Genomic DNA, 16,037 nt, shown 5'->3' on the forward strand with positions numbered 1-16,037 from the left:
TCACTATGTAGAACACACACATCACCATGTAGAACTATAGAACAAACACATCACTATGTAGAACTATAGAACAAACACATCACTATGTAGAACTATAGAACAAACACATCACTATGTAGAACAAACACATCACCATGTAGAACTATAGAACAAACACATCACTATGTAGAACTATAGAACATACACATCACTATGTAGAACTATAGAACATACACATCACTATGTAGAACTGTAGAACATACACATCACTATGTAGAACTATAGAACAAACACATCACCATGTAGAACTATAGAACAAACACATCACTATGTAGAACTATAGAACAAACACATCACTATGTAGAACATACACATCACCATGTAGAACTATAGAACAAACACATCACTATGTAGAACTATAGAACAAACACATCACCATGTAGAACTATAGAACAAACACATCACTATGTAGAACTATAGAACAAACACATCACTATGTAGAACTATAGAACAAACACATCACTATGTAGAACTATAGAACAAACACATCACTATGTAGAACATATACATCACCATGTAGAACTATAGAACAAACACATCACCATGTAGAACTATAGAACAAACACATCACTATGTAGAACTATAGAACAAACACATCACTATGTAGAACTATAGAACAAACACATCACTATGTAGAACTATAGAACAAACACATCACTATGTAGAACATACACATCACCATGTAGAACTATAGAACAAACACATCACCATGTATAACTATAGAACAAACACATCACCATGTAGAACTATAGAACATACACATCACTATGTAGAACTATAGAACATACACATCACTATGTAGAACTATAGAACATACACATCACTATGTAGAACTATAGAACAAACACATCACTATGTAGAACATACACATCACCATGTAGAACTATAGAACAAACACATCACTATGTAGAACTATAGAACAAACACATCACTATGTAGAACTATAGAACAAACACATCACTATGTAGAACTATAGAACAAACACATCACCATGTAGAACTATAGAACAAACACATCACCATGTAGAACTATAGAACAAACACATCACCATGTAGAACTATAGAACAAACACATCACCATGTAGAACTGTAGAAGAACAAACACATCACTATGTAGAACTATAGAACATACACATCACTATGTAGAACTATAGAACAAACACATCACCATGTAGAACTATAGAACATACACATCACCATGTAGAACTATAGAACATACACATCACTATGTAGAACTATAGAACATACACATCACTATGTAGAACTATAGAACATACACATCACTATGTAGAACTATAGAACAAACACATCACTATGTAGAACTATAGAACATACACATCACTATGTAGAACTATAGAACAAACACATCACTATGTAGAACTATAGAACAAACACATCACCATGTAGAACATAGATATACACATCACTATGTAGAACATACACATCACTATGTAGAACTATAGAACATACACATCACTATGTAGAACTATAGAACAAACACATCACCATGTAGAACTATAGAACACACACATCACTATGTAGAACTATAGAACAAACACATCACTATGTAGAACTATAGAACAAACACATCACCATGTAGAACTATAGAACAAACACATCACTATGTAGAACTATAGAACAAACACATCACCATGTAGAACTATAGAACAAACACATCACTATGTAGAACTATAGAACATACACATCACTATGTAGAACTATAGAACAAACACATCACCATGTAGAACTATAGAACAAACACATCACTATGTAGAACTATAGAACAAACACATCACTATGTAGAACTATAGAACATACACATCACTATGTAGAACTATAGAACAAACACATCACCATGTAGAACTATAGAACAAACACATCACTATGTAGAACTATAGAACAAACACATCACCATGTAGAACTATAGAACAAACACATCACCATGTAGAACTATAGAACAAACACATCACCATGTAGAACTATAGAACAAACACATCACTATGTAGAACTATAGAACAAACACATCACTATGTAGAACTATAGAACAAACACATCACTATGTAGAACTATAGAACAAACACATCACCATGTAGAACTATAGAACAAACACATCACCATGTAGAACTATAGAACAAACACATCACTATGTAGAACATACACATCACCATGTAGAACTATAGAACAAACACATCACTATGTAGAACTATAGAACAAACACATCACCATGTAGAACAAACACATCACCATGTAGAACAAACACATCACTATGTAGAACTATAGAACAAACACATCACTATACAGAACTGTAGAACATACACATCACTATACAGAACTATAGAACATACACATCACTATGTAGAACTATAGAACAAACACATCACCATGTAGAACAAACACATCACCATGTAGAACAAACACATCACTATGTAGAACTATAGAACAAACACATCACTATGTAGAACTATAGAACAAACACATCACCATGTAGAACAAACACATCACCATGTAGAACAAACACATCACTATGTAGAACTATAGAACAAACACATCACTATACAGAACTGTAGAACATACACATCACTATACAGAACTATAGAACAAACACATCACTATGTAGAACAAACACATCCTATGTAGAACTGTAGAAGAACAAACACATCACCATGTAGAACTATAGAACAAACACATCACTATGTAGAACAAACACATCACCATGTAGAACTATAGAACACACACATCACTATGTAGAACTATAGAACATACACATCACTATGTAGAACTATAGAACAAACACATCACCATGTAGAACTATAGAACAAACACATCACTATGTAGAACTATAGAACATACACATCACTATGTAGAACTATAGAACAAACACATCACCATGTAGAACTATAGAACAAACACATCACCATGTAGAACTATAGAACAAACACATCACCATGTAGAACTATAGAACAAACACATCACCATGTAGAACAAACACATCACTATGTAGAACTATAGAACAAACACATCACCATGTAGAACAAACACATCACTATGTAGAACTATAGAACAAACACATCACTATGTAGAACTATAGAACAAACACATCACCATGTAGAACTATAGAACAAACACATCACCATGTAGAACAAACACATCACTATGTAGAACTATAGAACATACACATCACTATGTAGAACTATAGAACACACACATCACTATGTAGAACTATAGAACAAACACATCACCATGTAGAACTATAGAACAAACACATCACCATGTAGAACATACACATCACTATGTAGAACTATAGAACAAACACATCACCATGTAGAACAAACACATCACTATGTAGAACTATAGAACATACACATCACTATGTAGAACTATAGAACACACACATCACTATGTAGAACTATAGAACAAACACATCACCATGTAGAACTATAGAACAAACACATCACCATGTAGAACTATAGAACAAACACATCACCATGTAGAACTATAGAACAAACACATCACCATGTAGAACTATAGAACAAACACATCACTATGTAGAACTATAGAACAAACACATCACTATGTAGAACATACACATCACCATGTAGAACATTCAATATACACATTACTAGGTAGAACTGGGGAACACACACCCACACGTCAGAGAGGCAGGTATAGGAAGAAACAGAGCAGCTGTTTCGGACATTGAAAATTGACATCATAACATAGTCTTAACTGACGAATACCATCATAATATACCACACAAACTAATAGATACCACCATAATATACCACCCTAACACATACCACCATAATATACCATCCTAACACGTACCATCATAATATACCATCCTAACACATACCACCATAATATACCACCCTAACACACACCACCATAATATACCATCCTAACACGTTCCACCATAATATACCGTCTTAACTGACGAATACCATCATAATATACCATCCTAACACGTACCATCATAATATACCATCCTAACACGTACCATCATAATATACCATCCTAACACATTCCACCATAATATACCATCCTAACACATTCCACCATAATATACCGTCCTAACACATTCCACCATAATATACCACCCTAACACACACCACCATAATATACCATCCTAACACGTACCATCATAATATACCATCCTAACACATACCACCATAATATACCATCCTAACACGTACCATCATAATATACCATCCTAACACATACCACCATAATATACCATCCTACCTAACACATTCCACCATAATATACCATCCTAACACGTACCATCATAATATACCATCCTAACACATACCACCATAATATACCATCCTACCTAACACATTCCACCATAATATACCATCCTAACACGTACCATCATAATATACCATCCTAACACATACCACCATAATATACCATCCTACCTAACACATTCCACCATAATATACCGTCTTAACTGACGAATACCATCATAATATACCATCCTAACACATACCACCATAATATGCCATCCTAACACATTCCACCATAATATACCACCATAATATACCGTCTTAACTGACGAATACCATCATAATATACCATCCTACCTAACACATACCACCATAATATACCGTCCTAACACATACCATCCTACCTAACACAACCACCATAATATACCATCCTACCTAACACATACCACCATAATATACCGTCCTAACACGTACCACCATAATATACCATCCTACCTAACACATACCATCATAATATACCATCATAATATACCATCCTAACACGTACCATCATAATATACCATCCTAACACGTACCATCATAATATACCATCCTAACACGTACCATCATAATATACCACACTAACTAATACATATCATAATATACCATCCTACCTAACACATACCATCATAATATACCATCCAACATGTACCATCATAATATACCATCATAATATACCATCCTAACTAACACATACCATCATAATATACCATCATAACTAACATGTACCATTATAATATACCATCATAATATACCATCATAACTAACATGTACCATTATAATATACCATCATAACTAACATGTACCATTATAATATACCATCCTAACTAACATGTACCATTATAATATACCATCCTAACTAACATGTACCATTATAATATACCATCATAACTAACATGTACCATTATAATATACCATCATAACTAACATGTACCATCATAATACACCATCCTAACATGTACCATCATAATATACCATCCTAACTAACATGTACCATTATAATACAGAGCCTTCAGAAAGTATTCACACCCCTTGACTTTCTACACATGTTGTTGTGTTGCAGTCTGAATGGATTACATTGAGATTGTGTGTCACTGTCCCAAACACACAATACCCCAAACTAGAATTATGTTTTAGTGTGAATTCAGCTACTTCAGCATCCCTGCATGTTGTACATATGACCCTGACCCTAGACCTGACCCTAGACCTGGACCTGACCCTAGACCTGGCCCTAGACCTGGCCCTAGACCTGGCCCTAGACCTGGCTATAGACCTGACACTAGACCTGACACTAGACCTGACACTAGACCTGACACTGACCCTAGACCTGGCCCTGACACTGGCCCTAGACCTGGCCCTAGACCTGACACTAGACCTGACACGGACCCTAGACCTGGCCCTAGACCTGACCCTAGACCTGGCCCTAGACCTGACCCTAGACCTGACCCTAGACCTGGCCCTAGACCTGGCCCTAGACCTGACCCTAGACCTGACACTGACACTAGACCTGACCCTAGACCTGACCCTAGACCTGACCCTAGACCTGACCCTGGACCTGACCCTGGACCTGGCCCTAGACCTGGCCCTGACCCTAGACCTGGCCCTAGACCTGACACTGACCCTGGACCTGACACTAGACCTGACCCTGGACCTGACACTAGACCTGACCCTGGACCTGGCCCTAGACCTGGCCCTAGACCTGACACAGTATACATTCTCCTGTTGTTTTATGTCTCTCTTATTTCCTGTGTATTTTTTTCTCCCAGTTACACTATTTTGATACTGAATACTGCACTGTTGGGACGGACTTGCGAGCGAAGCATTTCACTGTACTTGTGCATGAGACGAACACAACTAGAAGCACACCATCATAAGAGGCCAGTCTGCAGGGGAGGAGTATTCACGAGGTCCCTTCATCTCCACGGTCACTGTGAATACACAGACAGGCAGTCACAGACAGGCAGTCAGACAGGCAGTCAGACAGGCAGTCAGAGACAGGCAGTCAGAGACAGGCAGTCAGAGACAAGTAGTCAGACACAGACAGGCAGGCAGACACAGACAGACACAGGCAGACAGAGACAGGCAGGCAGACACAGGCAGTCAGAGACAGGTAGCCAGAGACAGGCAGTCAGACAACGTTAATTTCTCATTGCTCTGCAGACAGTGGGGCACTTCAATGATGAAGCACTAAGTCAAAGGTCTATGTTCATATTAAACGGTAATACTGACTGATAAAGGCCAGGTTTCCCGGGACATCATTAGTCTCCTCCTCCTCTGCTCCAGGGCGCCCCCCGCTGGCATCTCCACGCTGCTGCGGCTGCACCTTCACTATAAACAGGTAGGGGCTGTCGAACCACGCCTTGGCCACCGCACCTATATCCTTCAGGGGGACACATGACAAGACGCTTCGAACACATCCCAAATAGCACTCTGTTCCCTATTTAGACAACGGTGAAAAAAAGTACCCAATTGTCATACTTGAGAAAAAGATACCTTAATATAGAATGACTCAAGTAAAAGTGAGTTACCATACGGACACGACTGGTACACAAATGGATGACGTCGAGTGTGGAGTAAAAGTATTTAGTTTTAAATATATTTAAGTATCAAAAGGAAATGTAATTGCTCAAATATACTTAAGTATCAAAAGTAAAAAAGTATAAATCATTTAAAATTCCTTATATTAGGCAAAGCAGATGGCACAATTTTCTTGTTTTGTTTAATATATGGATAGGAAGGGGCATGCTCCAACACTCAGACATGTGTTTAGTGAGTCGCCCAGATCTGAGGCTAGAAGGGATGACCAGGGATGTTCTCTGTTTAGTGAGTCGCCCAGATCTGAGGCTAGAAGGGATGACCAGGGATGTTCTCTGTTTAGTGAGTCGCCCAGATCTGAGGCTAGAAGGGATGACCAGGGATGTTCTCTGTTTAGTGAGTCGCCCAGATCTGAGGCTAGAAGGGATGACCAGGGATGTTCTCTGTTTAGTGAGTCGCCCAGATCTGAGGCTAGAAGGGATGACCAGGGATGTTCTCTGTTTAGTGAGTCCTCCAGATCAGAGGCTAGAAGGGATGACCAGGGATGTTCTCTGTTTAGTGAGTCCTCCAGATCAGAGGCTAGAAGGGATGACCAGGGATGTTCTCTGTTTAGTGAGTCCTCCAGATCAGAGGCTAGAAGGGATGACCAGGGATGTTCTCTGTTTAGTGAGTCCTCCAGATCAGAGGCTAGAAGGGATGACCAGGGATGTTCTCTGTTTAGTGAGTCGTCCAGATCAGAGGCTAGAAGGGAGGACCAGGGATGTTCTCTGTTTAGTGAGTCGTCCAGATCTGAGGCAGTAGGGACGACCAGGGATATTCTCTGTTTAGTGAGTCCTCCAGATCTGAGGCAGTAGGGAGGACCAGGGATATTCTCTGTTTAGTGAGTCGTCCAGATCTGAGGCAGTAGGGAGGACCAGGGATATTCTCTGTTTAGTGAGTCGTCCAGATCAGAGGCAGTAGGGAGGACCAGGGATGTTCTCTGTTTAGTGAGTCGCCCAGATCAGAGGCAGTAGGGAGGACCAGGGATGTTCTCTGTTTAGTGAGTCGCCCAGATCTGAGGCAGTAGGGATGACCAGGGATGTTCTCTGTTTAGTGAGTCGTCCAGATCAGAGGCAGTAGGGATGACCAGGGATGTTCTCTGTTTAGTGAGTCCTCCAGATCAGAGGCAGTAGGGACGACCAGGGATGTTCTCTGTTTAGTGAGTCCTCCAGATCAGAGGCTAGAAGGGAGGACCAGGGATGTTCTCTGTTTAGTGAGTCCTCCAGATCAGAGGCAGTAGGGACGACCAGGGATGTTCTCTGTTTAGTGAGTCGTCCAGATCAGAGGCAGTAGGGATGACCAGGGATGTTCTCTGTTTAGTGAGTCCTCCAGATCAGAGGTAGCAGGGATGACCAGGGATGTTCTCTGTTTAGTGAGTCCTCCAGATCAGAGGCAGTAGGGATGACCAGGGATGTTCTCTGTTTAGTGAGTCCTCCAGATCAGAGGTAGCAGGGATGACCAGGGATGTTCTCTGTTTAGTGAGTCCTCCAGATCAGAGGCAGTAGGGATGACCAGGGATGTTCTCTGTTTAGTGAGTCCTCCAGATCAGAGGCAGTAGGGATGACCAGGGATGTTCTCTGTTTAGTGAGTCGTCCAGATCAGAGGCAGTAGGGATGACCAGGGATGTTCTCTGTTTAGTGAGTCCTCCAGATCAGAGGCAGTAGGGATGACCAGGGATGTTCTCTGTTTAGTGAGTCCTCCAGATCAGAGGTAGCAGGGATGACCAGGGATGTTCTCTGTTTAGTGAGTCCTCCAGATCAGAGGCAGTAGGGATGACCAGGGATGTTCTCTGTTTAGTGAGTCCTCCAGATCAGAGGCAGTAGGGATGACCAGGGATGTTCTCTGTTTAGTGAGTCCTCCAGATCAGAGGCAGTAGGGATGACCAGGGATGTTCTCTGTTTAGTGAGTCCTCCAGATCAGAGGCAGTAGGGATGACCAGGGATGTTCTCTGTTTAGTGAGTCCTCCAGATCAGAGGCAGTAGGGAGTACCAGGGATGTTCTCTTGATAAGTGTGTGAATTAGACCATTTTCCTGTCCTAATAAGTACTTTTAAAGGTTTCAGGGGAAATGTATGGGGTAAAAAGTACATTATTTTCTTTAGGAATGTAGTGACGTAAAAGAATGTTGTCAAAAATATAAATTATAAAGTACAAATACCTCAAAAAACAACTTAAGTAAAAATACTTTAAAGTACTACATAAGTACTTTATACCACTGTACTTAGTACTTTTGACCAGGGTCCATATGCTGCCATTTCAGAAGCACACTTTCAATGCAAAACACATTTAGACACAGCCATGACTATGTACAGTGAAGATACACACAAAGCCAACAGGCATTTACTCCTGAGGTGCTGACCTGTTGCACCCTCGACAACTACTGTGATTATTATTATTTGACCCATGCTGGTCACCTATGAACATTTGAACATCTTGGCCATGTTCTGTTATAATCTGCACCCGGCACAGCCAGAAGAGGACTGGCCACCCCTCATAGCCTGGTTCCTCTCTAGGTTTCTTCCTAGGTTTTAGCCTTTCTAGGGAGTTTTTCATAGCCACCGTGCTTCTACACCTGCATTACTAGCTGTTTGGGGTTTTAGGCTGGGTTTCTGTACAGCACTTTGAGATATCAGCTGATGTAAAAAGGGCTTTATAAATACATTTGATTTGATTTACAGAAATCTTATAAAAAAAAAAAAAACACACTATAAAACAGAGTTCTGATTGGCTTACCGGCTTTTCCAGCCACCCCTGCGGAGCGCTCTGATTGGAAGGCCTGCCTTCCTCGCTCTAAACAACAGCAGAGTGACAGTGAGTCGACAGATGTGTTATTCATTTGATTTTCAATCACTTTTTTTGACAGCACCTCTTTATTTGAACAAAACATTCTCTAAATTATTTGCCCACGGTAGAAGTAAAAATAAAAAGCAGAAAATACTTTATTTACGTAAGTATTCAGACCCTTTACTATGATACTCAAAATTGAGACTAGAGGTACATCCTGTTTCCATTGATCATCCCTTGAGATGTTTCTACAACTTGATTGGAGTTCACCTGTGGTAAATTCAATTGATTGGACATGATTTGAAAAGGCACACACCTGTCTATATAAGGTCCCACAGTTGACAGTGCATGTCAGAGCAAAAACCAAGCCACGAGGTCGAAGGAATTGTCCGTGGAGCTCCGAGGCGGGATTGTGTCGAGGCACAGATCTGGGGAAGGGTACCAAAACATTTCTGCAGCATTGAAGGTCACCAAGAACACAGTGGCCTCCATCATTCTTAAATGGAAGAAGTTTGGAACCACCAAGACTCTTCCTAGAGCTGGCCGCCCAGCCAAACTGAGCAATCGGGAGAAGGGCCTTGGTCAGGGAGGTGACCAAGAACCTGATGGTCACTGACAGAGTTCCTCTGTGGAGATGGGAGAATCTTCCAGAAGGACAACCATCTCTGCAGCACTCCACCAATCAGGCCTTTATGGTAGATTGGCCAGACAGAAGCCACTCCTCAGTAAAAGGCACATGACAGCCCGCTTGGAGTTTGCCAAAAGGCACCTAAAGACTCTCAGACCATGAGATTAAAAGATTTAAAGACTTCATTGTTAAAGACTTCATTGTAGCAGATAGAGGAACGGAGGTACCAAGATGTAACTATTTGGCCTGAATGCAAAGCGTCACGTCTGGAGGAAACCTGGCACCATCCCTATGGTGAAGCATGGTGGTGGCAGCTTCATGCTGTGGGGATGTTTTTCAGAGGCAGGGACTGGGAGACTAGTCAGGATTGAGGGAAAGATGAACAGAACAAAGTACAGAGAGATCCTTGATGAAAACCTGTTCCAGAGCCCTCAGGATCTCAGACTGGGGCGAAGGTTCACCTTCCAACAGGACAACGACCCTAAGCACACAGCCAAGACAACGCAGGAATGGCTTCGGGACAAGTCTCTGAATGAGTGGCCCATCCAGAGCCCGGACTTGAACCCGATCGAACATCTCTGGAGAAACCTGAAAATAGCTGTGCAGCGACGCTCCCCATCCAACCTGACAGAGCTTGAGAGGATCTGCAGAGAAGAATGGGAGAAACTCCCCAAATACAGGTGTGCCAAGCTTGTAGCGTCATATCCAAGAAGACTCGAGGCTGTAATCGCTGCCAAAGGGGCTTCAACAAAGTCCTGAGTGAAGGGTCTGAATACTGTTGTCATTATGGGGCATCATGTGTTATTTTAGAATAAGGCTGTAACATAACAACACTTTTCTTTTTTAAATCAAGGTGTCTGAATACACAGTAGAATACCTGTGGGCTGATGAGGGGCTGATAGGTGCTGAAGTCTGTGTAATACACCTGGAAGGAGGAATGGAGGAGGGAGGAATGGAGAGGGGGAGGAGGGGAGAGGGGGAGGAGGGGAGGAATGGAGAGGGGGAGGAATGGAGAGGGGGAGGAGGGGAGGAATGGAGAGGGGGAGGAGGGGAGGAATGGAGAGGGGGAGGAGGGGAGGAATGGAGAGGGGGAGGAGGGGAGGAATGGAGAGGGGGAGGAATGGAGAGGGGAGGAATGGAGAGGGTGAGGAATGGAGAGGGGAGGAATGGAGGCGGGAGGAATGGAGAGGGTGAGGAATGGAGGGGGGAGGAATGGAGAGGGGGAGGAATGGAGAGGGGGAGGAGGGGAGAGGGGGAGGAGGGGAGGAATGGAGAGGGTGAGGAATGGAGAGGGGAGGAATGGAGGGGGGAGGAATGGAGAGGGTGAGGAATGGAGAGGGGAGGAATAGAGGGGGGAGGAATGGAGGGGGGAGGAATGGAGAGGGGGAGGAGGGGAGGAATGGAGAGGGTGAGGAATGGAGAGGGGAGGAATGGAGGGGGGAGGAATGGAGAGGGGAGGAATGGAGGGGGGAGGAATGGAGAGGGGGAGGAGGGGAGGAATGGAGGGGGGAGGAATGGAGAGGGGAGGAATGGAGGGGGGAGGAATGGAGAGGGGGAGGAGGGGAGGAATGGAGAGGGGTAGGAGGGGAGGAATGGAGAGGGGGAGGAATGGAGAGGGGAGGAATGGAGAGGGGAGGAATGGAGAGGGGAGGAATGGAGAGGGGGAGGAATGGAGAGGGGGAGAGGGGGAGGAATGGAGAGGGGGAGGAATGGAGAGGGGGAGGAGGGGAGGAATGGAGAGGGGGAGGAATGGAGAGGGGGAGGAATGGAGGGGGGAGGAATGGAGAGGGTGAGGAATGGAGAGGGGAGGAATGGAGAGGGGAGGAATGGAGAGGGTGAGGAATGGAGAGGGGGAGGAATGGAGAGGGGGAGGAATGGAGAGGGGAGGAATGGAAAGGGGAGGAATGGAGAGGGGAGGAATGGAGAGGGGGAGGAATGGAGAGGGGGAGAGGGGGAGGAATGGAGAGGGGGAGGAATGGAGAGGGGGAGAGGGGGAGGAATGGAGAGGGGGAGGAGGGGAGGAATGGAGAGGGGGAGGAATGGAGAGGGGGAGGAGGGGAGGAATGGAGAGGGGGAGGAATGGAGAGGGGGAGGAATGGAGAGGGTGAGGAATGGAGAGGGGAGGAATGGAGAGGGGAGGAATGGAGAGGGGAGGAATGGAGAGGGGGAGGAATGGAGAGGGGGAGGAATGGAGAGGGGAGGAATGGAGGGGGGAGGATGGAGAGGGTGAGGAATGGAGAGGGGAGGAATGGAGAGGGGGAGGAATGGAGAGGGGAGGAATGGAGGGGGGAGGAATGGAGAGGGTGAGGAATGGAGAGGGGAGGAATGGAGAGGGGGAGGAATGGAGAGGGGGAGAGGGGGAGGAATGGAGAGGGGGAGGAGGGGAGGAATGGAGAGGGGGAGGAATGGAGAGGGGGAGGAGGGGAGGAATGGAGAGGGGGAGGAATGGAGAGGGGGAGGAGGGGAGGAATGGAGAGGGGGAGGAATGGAGAGGGGGAGGAATGGAGGGGGAGGAATGGAGAGGGTGAGGAATGGAGAGGGGAGGAATGGAGAGGGTGAGGAATGGAGAGGGGGAGGAATGGAGAGGGGGAGGAATGGAGAGGGGGAGGAATGGAGAGGGGAGGAATGGAGGGGGGAGGAATGGAGAGGGTGAGGAATGGAGAGGGGAGGAATGGAGAGGGTGAGGAATGGAGAGGGGGAGGAATGGAGAGGGGAGGAATGGAGAGGGGAGGAATGGAGGGGGGAGGAATGGAGAGGGGAGGAATGGAGAGGGGAGGAATGGAGAGGGGGAGGAATGGAGAGGGGGAGGAATGGAGAGGGGGAGGAATGGAGAGGGGGAGGAATGGAGGGGGGAGGAATGGAGAAGGGAGGAATGGAGAGGGGAGGAATGGAGAGGGGAGGAATGGAGGGGGAGAATGGAGAGGAATGGAGAGGGGGAGGAATGAAGGGGGGAGGAATGGAGAGGGTGAGGAATGGAGAGGGGATGAATAGAGGAGGGGATGAAGGGGGGAGGAATGGAGAGGGTGAGGAATGGAGAGGGGGAGAAATGGAGAGGGGAGGAATGGAGAGGGGGAGGAATGGAGAGGGGGAGGAATGGAGAGGGGGAGGAAAGGAGAGGGGAGGAATGGAGAGGGGGAGGAATGGAGAGGGGAGGAATGGAGAGGGGAGGAATGGAGAGGGGGAGAAATGGAGAGGGGGAGGAATGGAGAGGGGGAGGAATGGAGAGGGGGAGGAATGGAGAGGGGGAGGAAAGGAGAGGGGAGAAATGGAGAGGGGAGGGGACAGAGATATAATACATCAACCAAGAATTATAAGTCAGTTGTTGGCACCCCCCCCCCCCCCCACCCCCCCCCCCCCCCCCCCCCCCCCCCCCCCCCCCCCCCCCCCCAACAACAACAACAACAGAAGAGACGACCAACCTTGGGTAGAAAAAGAGCTGAGCAGTTGTCAAAGTACATGTATCCCTGGCTGTAGAAGCCATTCCAGTCCTCCTTCAGCATGTGATCCAGACCAAACATAGTGAGTGCCTTGTTGTCCTACAGGAAGTAGAAACAACTCACTGAATGGGCACAACAACAAACAAACAAACAAACAAACAAAGGACAAAACAGGGGGGCATGTCTCTTCTAATGTAGAAATAATGGTGTCTAATAAATGACAAGCAACACAATATGTTGTGGTCCTGCTGGTACAACATTAATGTGATGGCATCGTTCTGATACGTAGTACTGTTTCTCTGTGTGCTATTTGTGGTTCGTGTGCAGGGTTAGGATGAGTCTGCCTGTCAGAATATGGGCAGCAGAGAAGAAGAAGAAGAAGAAGGGGGGAAAAGGGGATTGTACTCACTGGAGTATTAAAGACTTCATTGTAGCAGACAGAGGAACGGAGGTACCAACTGATGTTGAAGGCCAGGTTGGAATCACATAAAGCCAAGTCCCCCTGGACTGGAGGAGGAGAGGAGAGTCAATGGCAGAAACACGGGGGAGGGGAGGGGAGGGGAGGGGATACAATGCACTGCTACTTGTACTACATTCTTATGAAGGTTATATGAAGTGTAATAACTTGTAACGATGGGGAAAGTGTAACGATGGGGAAAGTGTAACGGTGGGGAAAGTGTAACGGTGGGGAAAGTGTAACGATGGGGAAAGTGTAAGGGCCGTACCAAGTGTTTTGTAGTGAAATGAAGGATACTGGGAGAAGCACAGCCATGTGGTCACTATGTTCCCTATACCTTATAGTGCACTATTTTTGACGAGGGAGCAGATAAGGAACAGGGTGACATTTCAAACGAAGCCCATAAGTAAGTTGCACGACAGGAGTAACAGGAAAACCCTGTTTAACTACAGCCGTCAAAATCAATATTTCTGGTCTGTATGCAAATGATCTTTTGTTGTTGTCGTCTTCCAAGGTGTATACTTACATCTCATAAAGATGGTTGTGTTGGCGTACAATGTCTTCCTGAAGACGGCATTTTGTGACTAAGGAAACGAATAGATCAAGTTACCGTGGCAGCAAGCACCTTGGACAACCTCTTATCAATCATGTGACAGTAAGAGAAGGTTTTATGTAAATAGTTGTCATGGTTGTGAAATACTACATCAAGACAACGAGCTCGTTGGAACGTTATCAAGCCTTAGTCTTGCTAGCAGTATTATCTCAACTTAAGAAATACGGAAACTAGCTTTACGCAATATTATATTCACTACCAGACCTTAGATGAGTGATCATGAGTTGGAGCAGACGAGCAGGTACACATTATAGTATATATATATAAATATAATATATATATATATATATTACAGTATTGTTAGGTTATTGAGGACACAGCTGAGTCTTCTCGGCTCAAGGAGTAGCGTTAGTAACAAATAATCTGTGGTAGCTAGCTAGTAGCTTATCTTCCCAGATCGTGTGATGTAATATTGACCGTGAAAACAATCAGACCGGTGTAACGTTAGTACACACACAGGTGTCTGATCGTCGAACACCTTCAGATTACATCTGTCAACCCGGGATTCATTTACTTCCCTGGGCTTGACTGTTGTACTTCAAAAAGCCTGCTGGCTAGGCTAGGCTAGGCTAGGCTAGGCTATCTGAGGTTCCTTAGCTACCTACCTGCTGCAGCTGATATTGAAATACGGTCATGTTACAACACGATAACAACACACACAGGACAGTCACGGCGCATGTACTCACTGAGTTGATGTCGACATTCCACAAGGACACTTCTGCCCCGATCCCTGGACGCAAAATTGAAATAAAAAACAACGAACATGACAAAAACACCGTGACATCTGTCATTTTAATTTGTGTACGAAGCAGTTCCGCAGTCAGTTCCGGCCCGGGCTCTGTTTGGTGAAGGAGAGGCTGTACGGACACGCCTGGTACCCTGGTGGATGACGTCGCGCTATTCAGAGTCGAGACGAACGGATACGATATCATAAACGATAAAGAAAACCAATTTGACCTCTTAATACTAATTGTGTTCATGGGAAAAAAATCTAATCAATAAATAATTAAAAAATATAATTAAAACGAATAGAAAAATAATACAAAATAATAAACTAATAAAAAAACACTTTTCCTTGTTTTCTATAAGGAGTTCGAGCAGTACAGTAAAGACCATTCTACAGTCTTCCAATCAAAAAGCTGTTAAAACAATCAATACATCTTTGTCTTTTAAGGTCTTTGTATAAGCTGTCATTTGTTGTACCCCCCCTAGCATATGTTGTCCTTGTCTGTTTCATACTGA

At 44.4% G+C, this 16,037-nt stretch overlaps 1 protein-coding gene across 1 annotated transcript in view; it reads right to left on the minus strand.

Annotated features, from left to right (window-relative positions):
- LOC129813293 (transmembrane protein 87A-like) overlaps positions 1-15,694 on the minus strand; it is a 30,422-nt gene extending 14,728 nt beyond the window's left edge. Inside the window, exons 1-8 of the mRNA XM_055865628.1 lie at positions 15,482-15,694; positions 14,709-14,766; positions 14,135-14,232; positions 13,708-13,824; positions 11,166-11,213; positions 9,610-9,666; positions 6,533-6,683; positions 6,170-6,231 (exon numbers count right to left, since the gene is read on the minus strand). Coding sequence (XP_055721603.1) covers positions 6,170-6,231; positions 6,533-6,683; positions 9,610-9,666; positions 11,166-11,213; positions 13,708-13,824; positions 14,135-14,232; positions 14,709-14,766; positions 15,482-15,586 — 696 coding nt within the window. The 5' untranslated portion in view covers positions 15,587-15,694. The remainder of the gene's footprint in view (positions 1-6,169; positions 6,232-6,532; positions 6,684-9,609; positions 9,667-11,165; positions 11,214-13,707; positions 13,825-14,134; positions 14,233-14,708; positions 14,767-15,481) is intronic.
- Positions 15,695-16,037: the final 343 nt, after the last annotated feature.

The sequence above is a fragment of the Salvelinus fontinalis genome, chromosome 16 (genome assembly GCF_029448725.1).
Source record: "Salvelinus fontinalis isolate EN_2023a chromosome 16, ASM2944872v1, whole genome shotgun sequence".
Lineage (NCBI taxonomy): Eukaryota > Metazoa > Chordata > Actinopteri > Salmoniformes > Salmonidae > Salvelinus > Salvelinus fontinalis.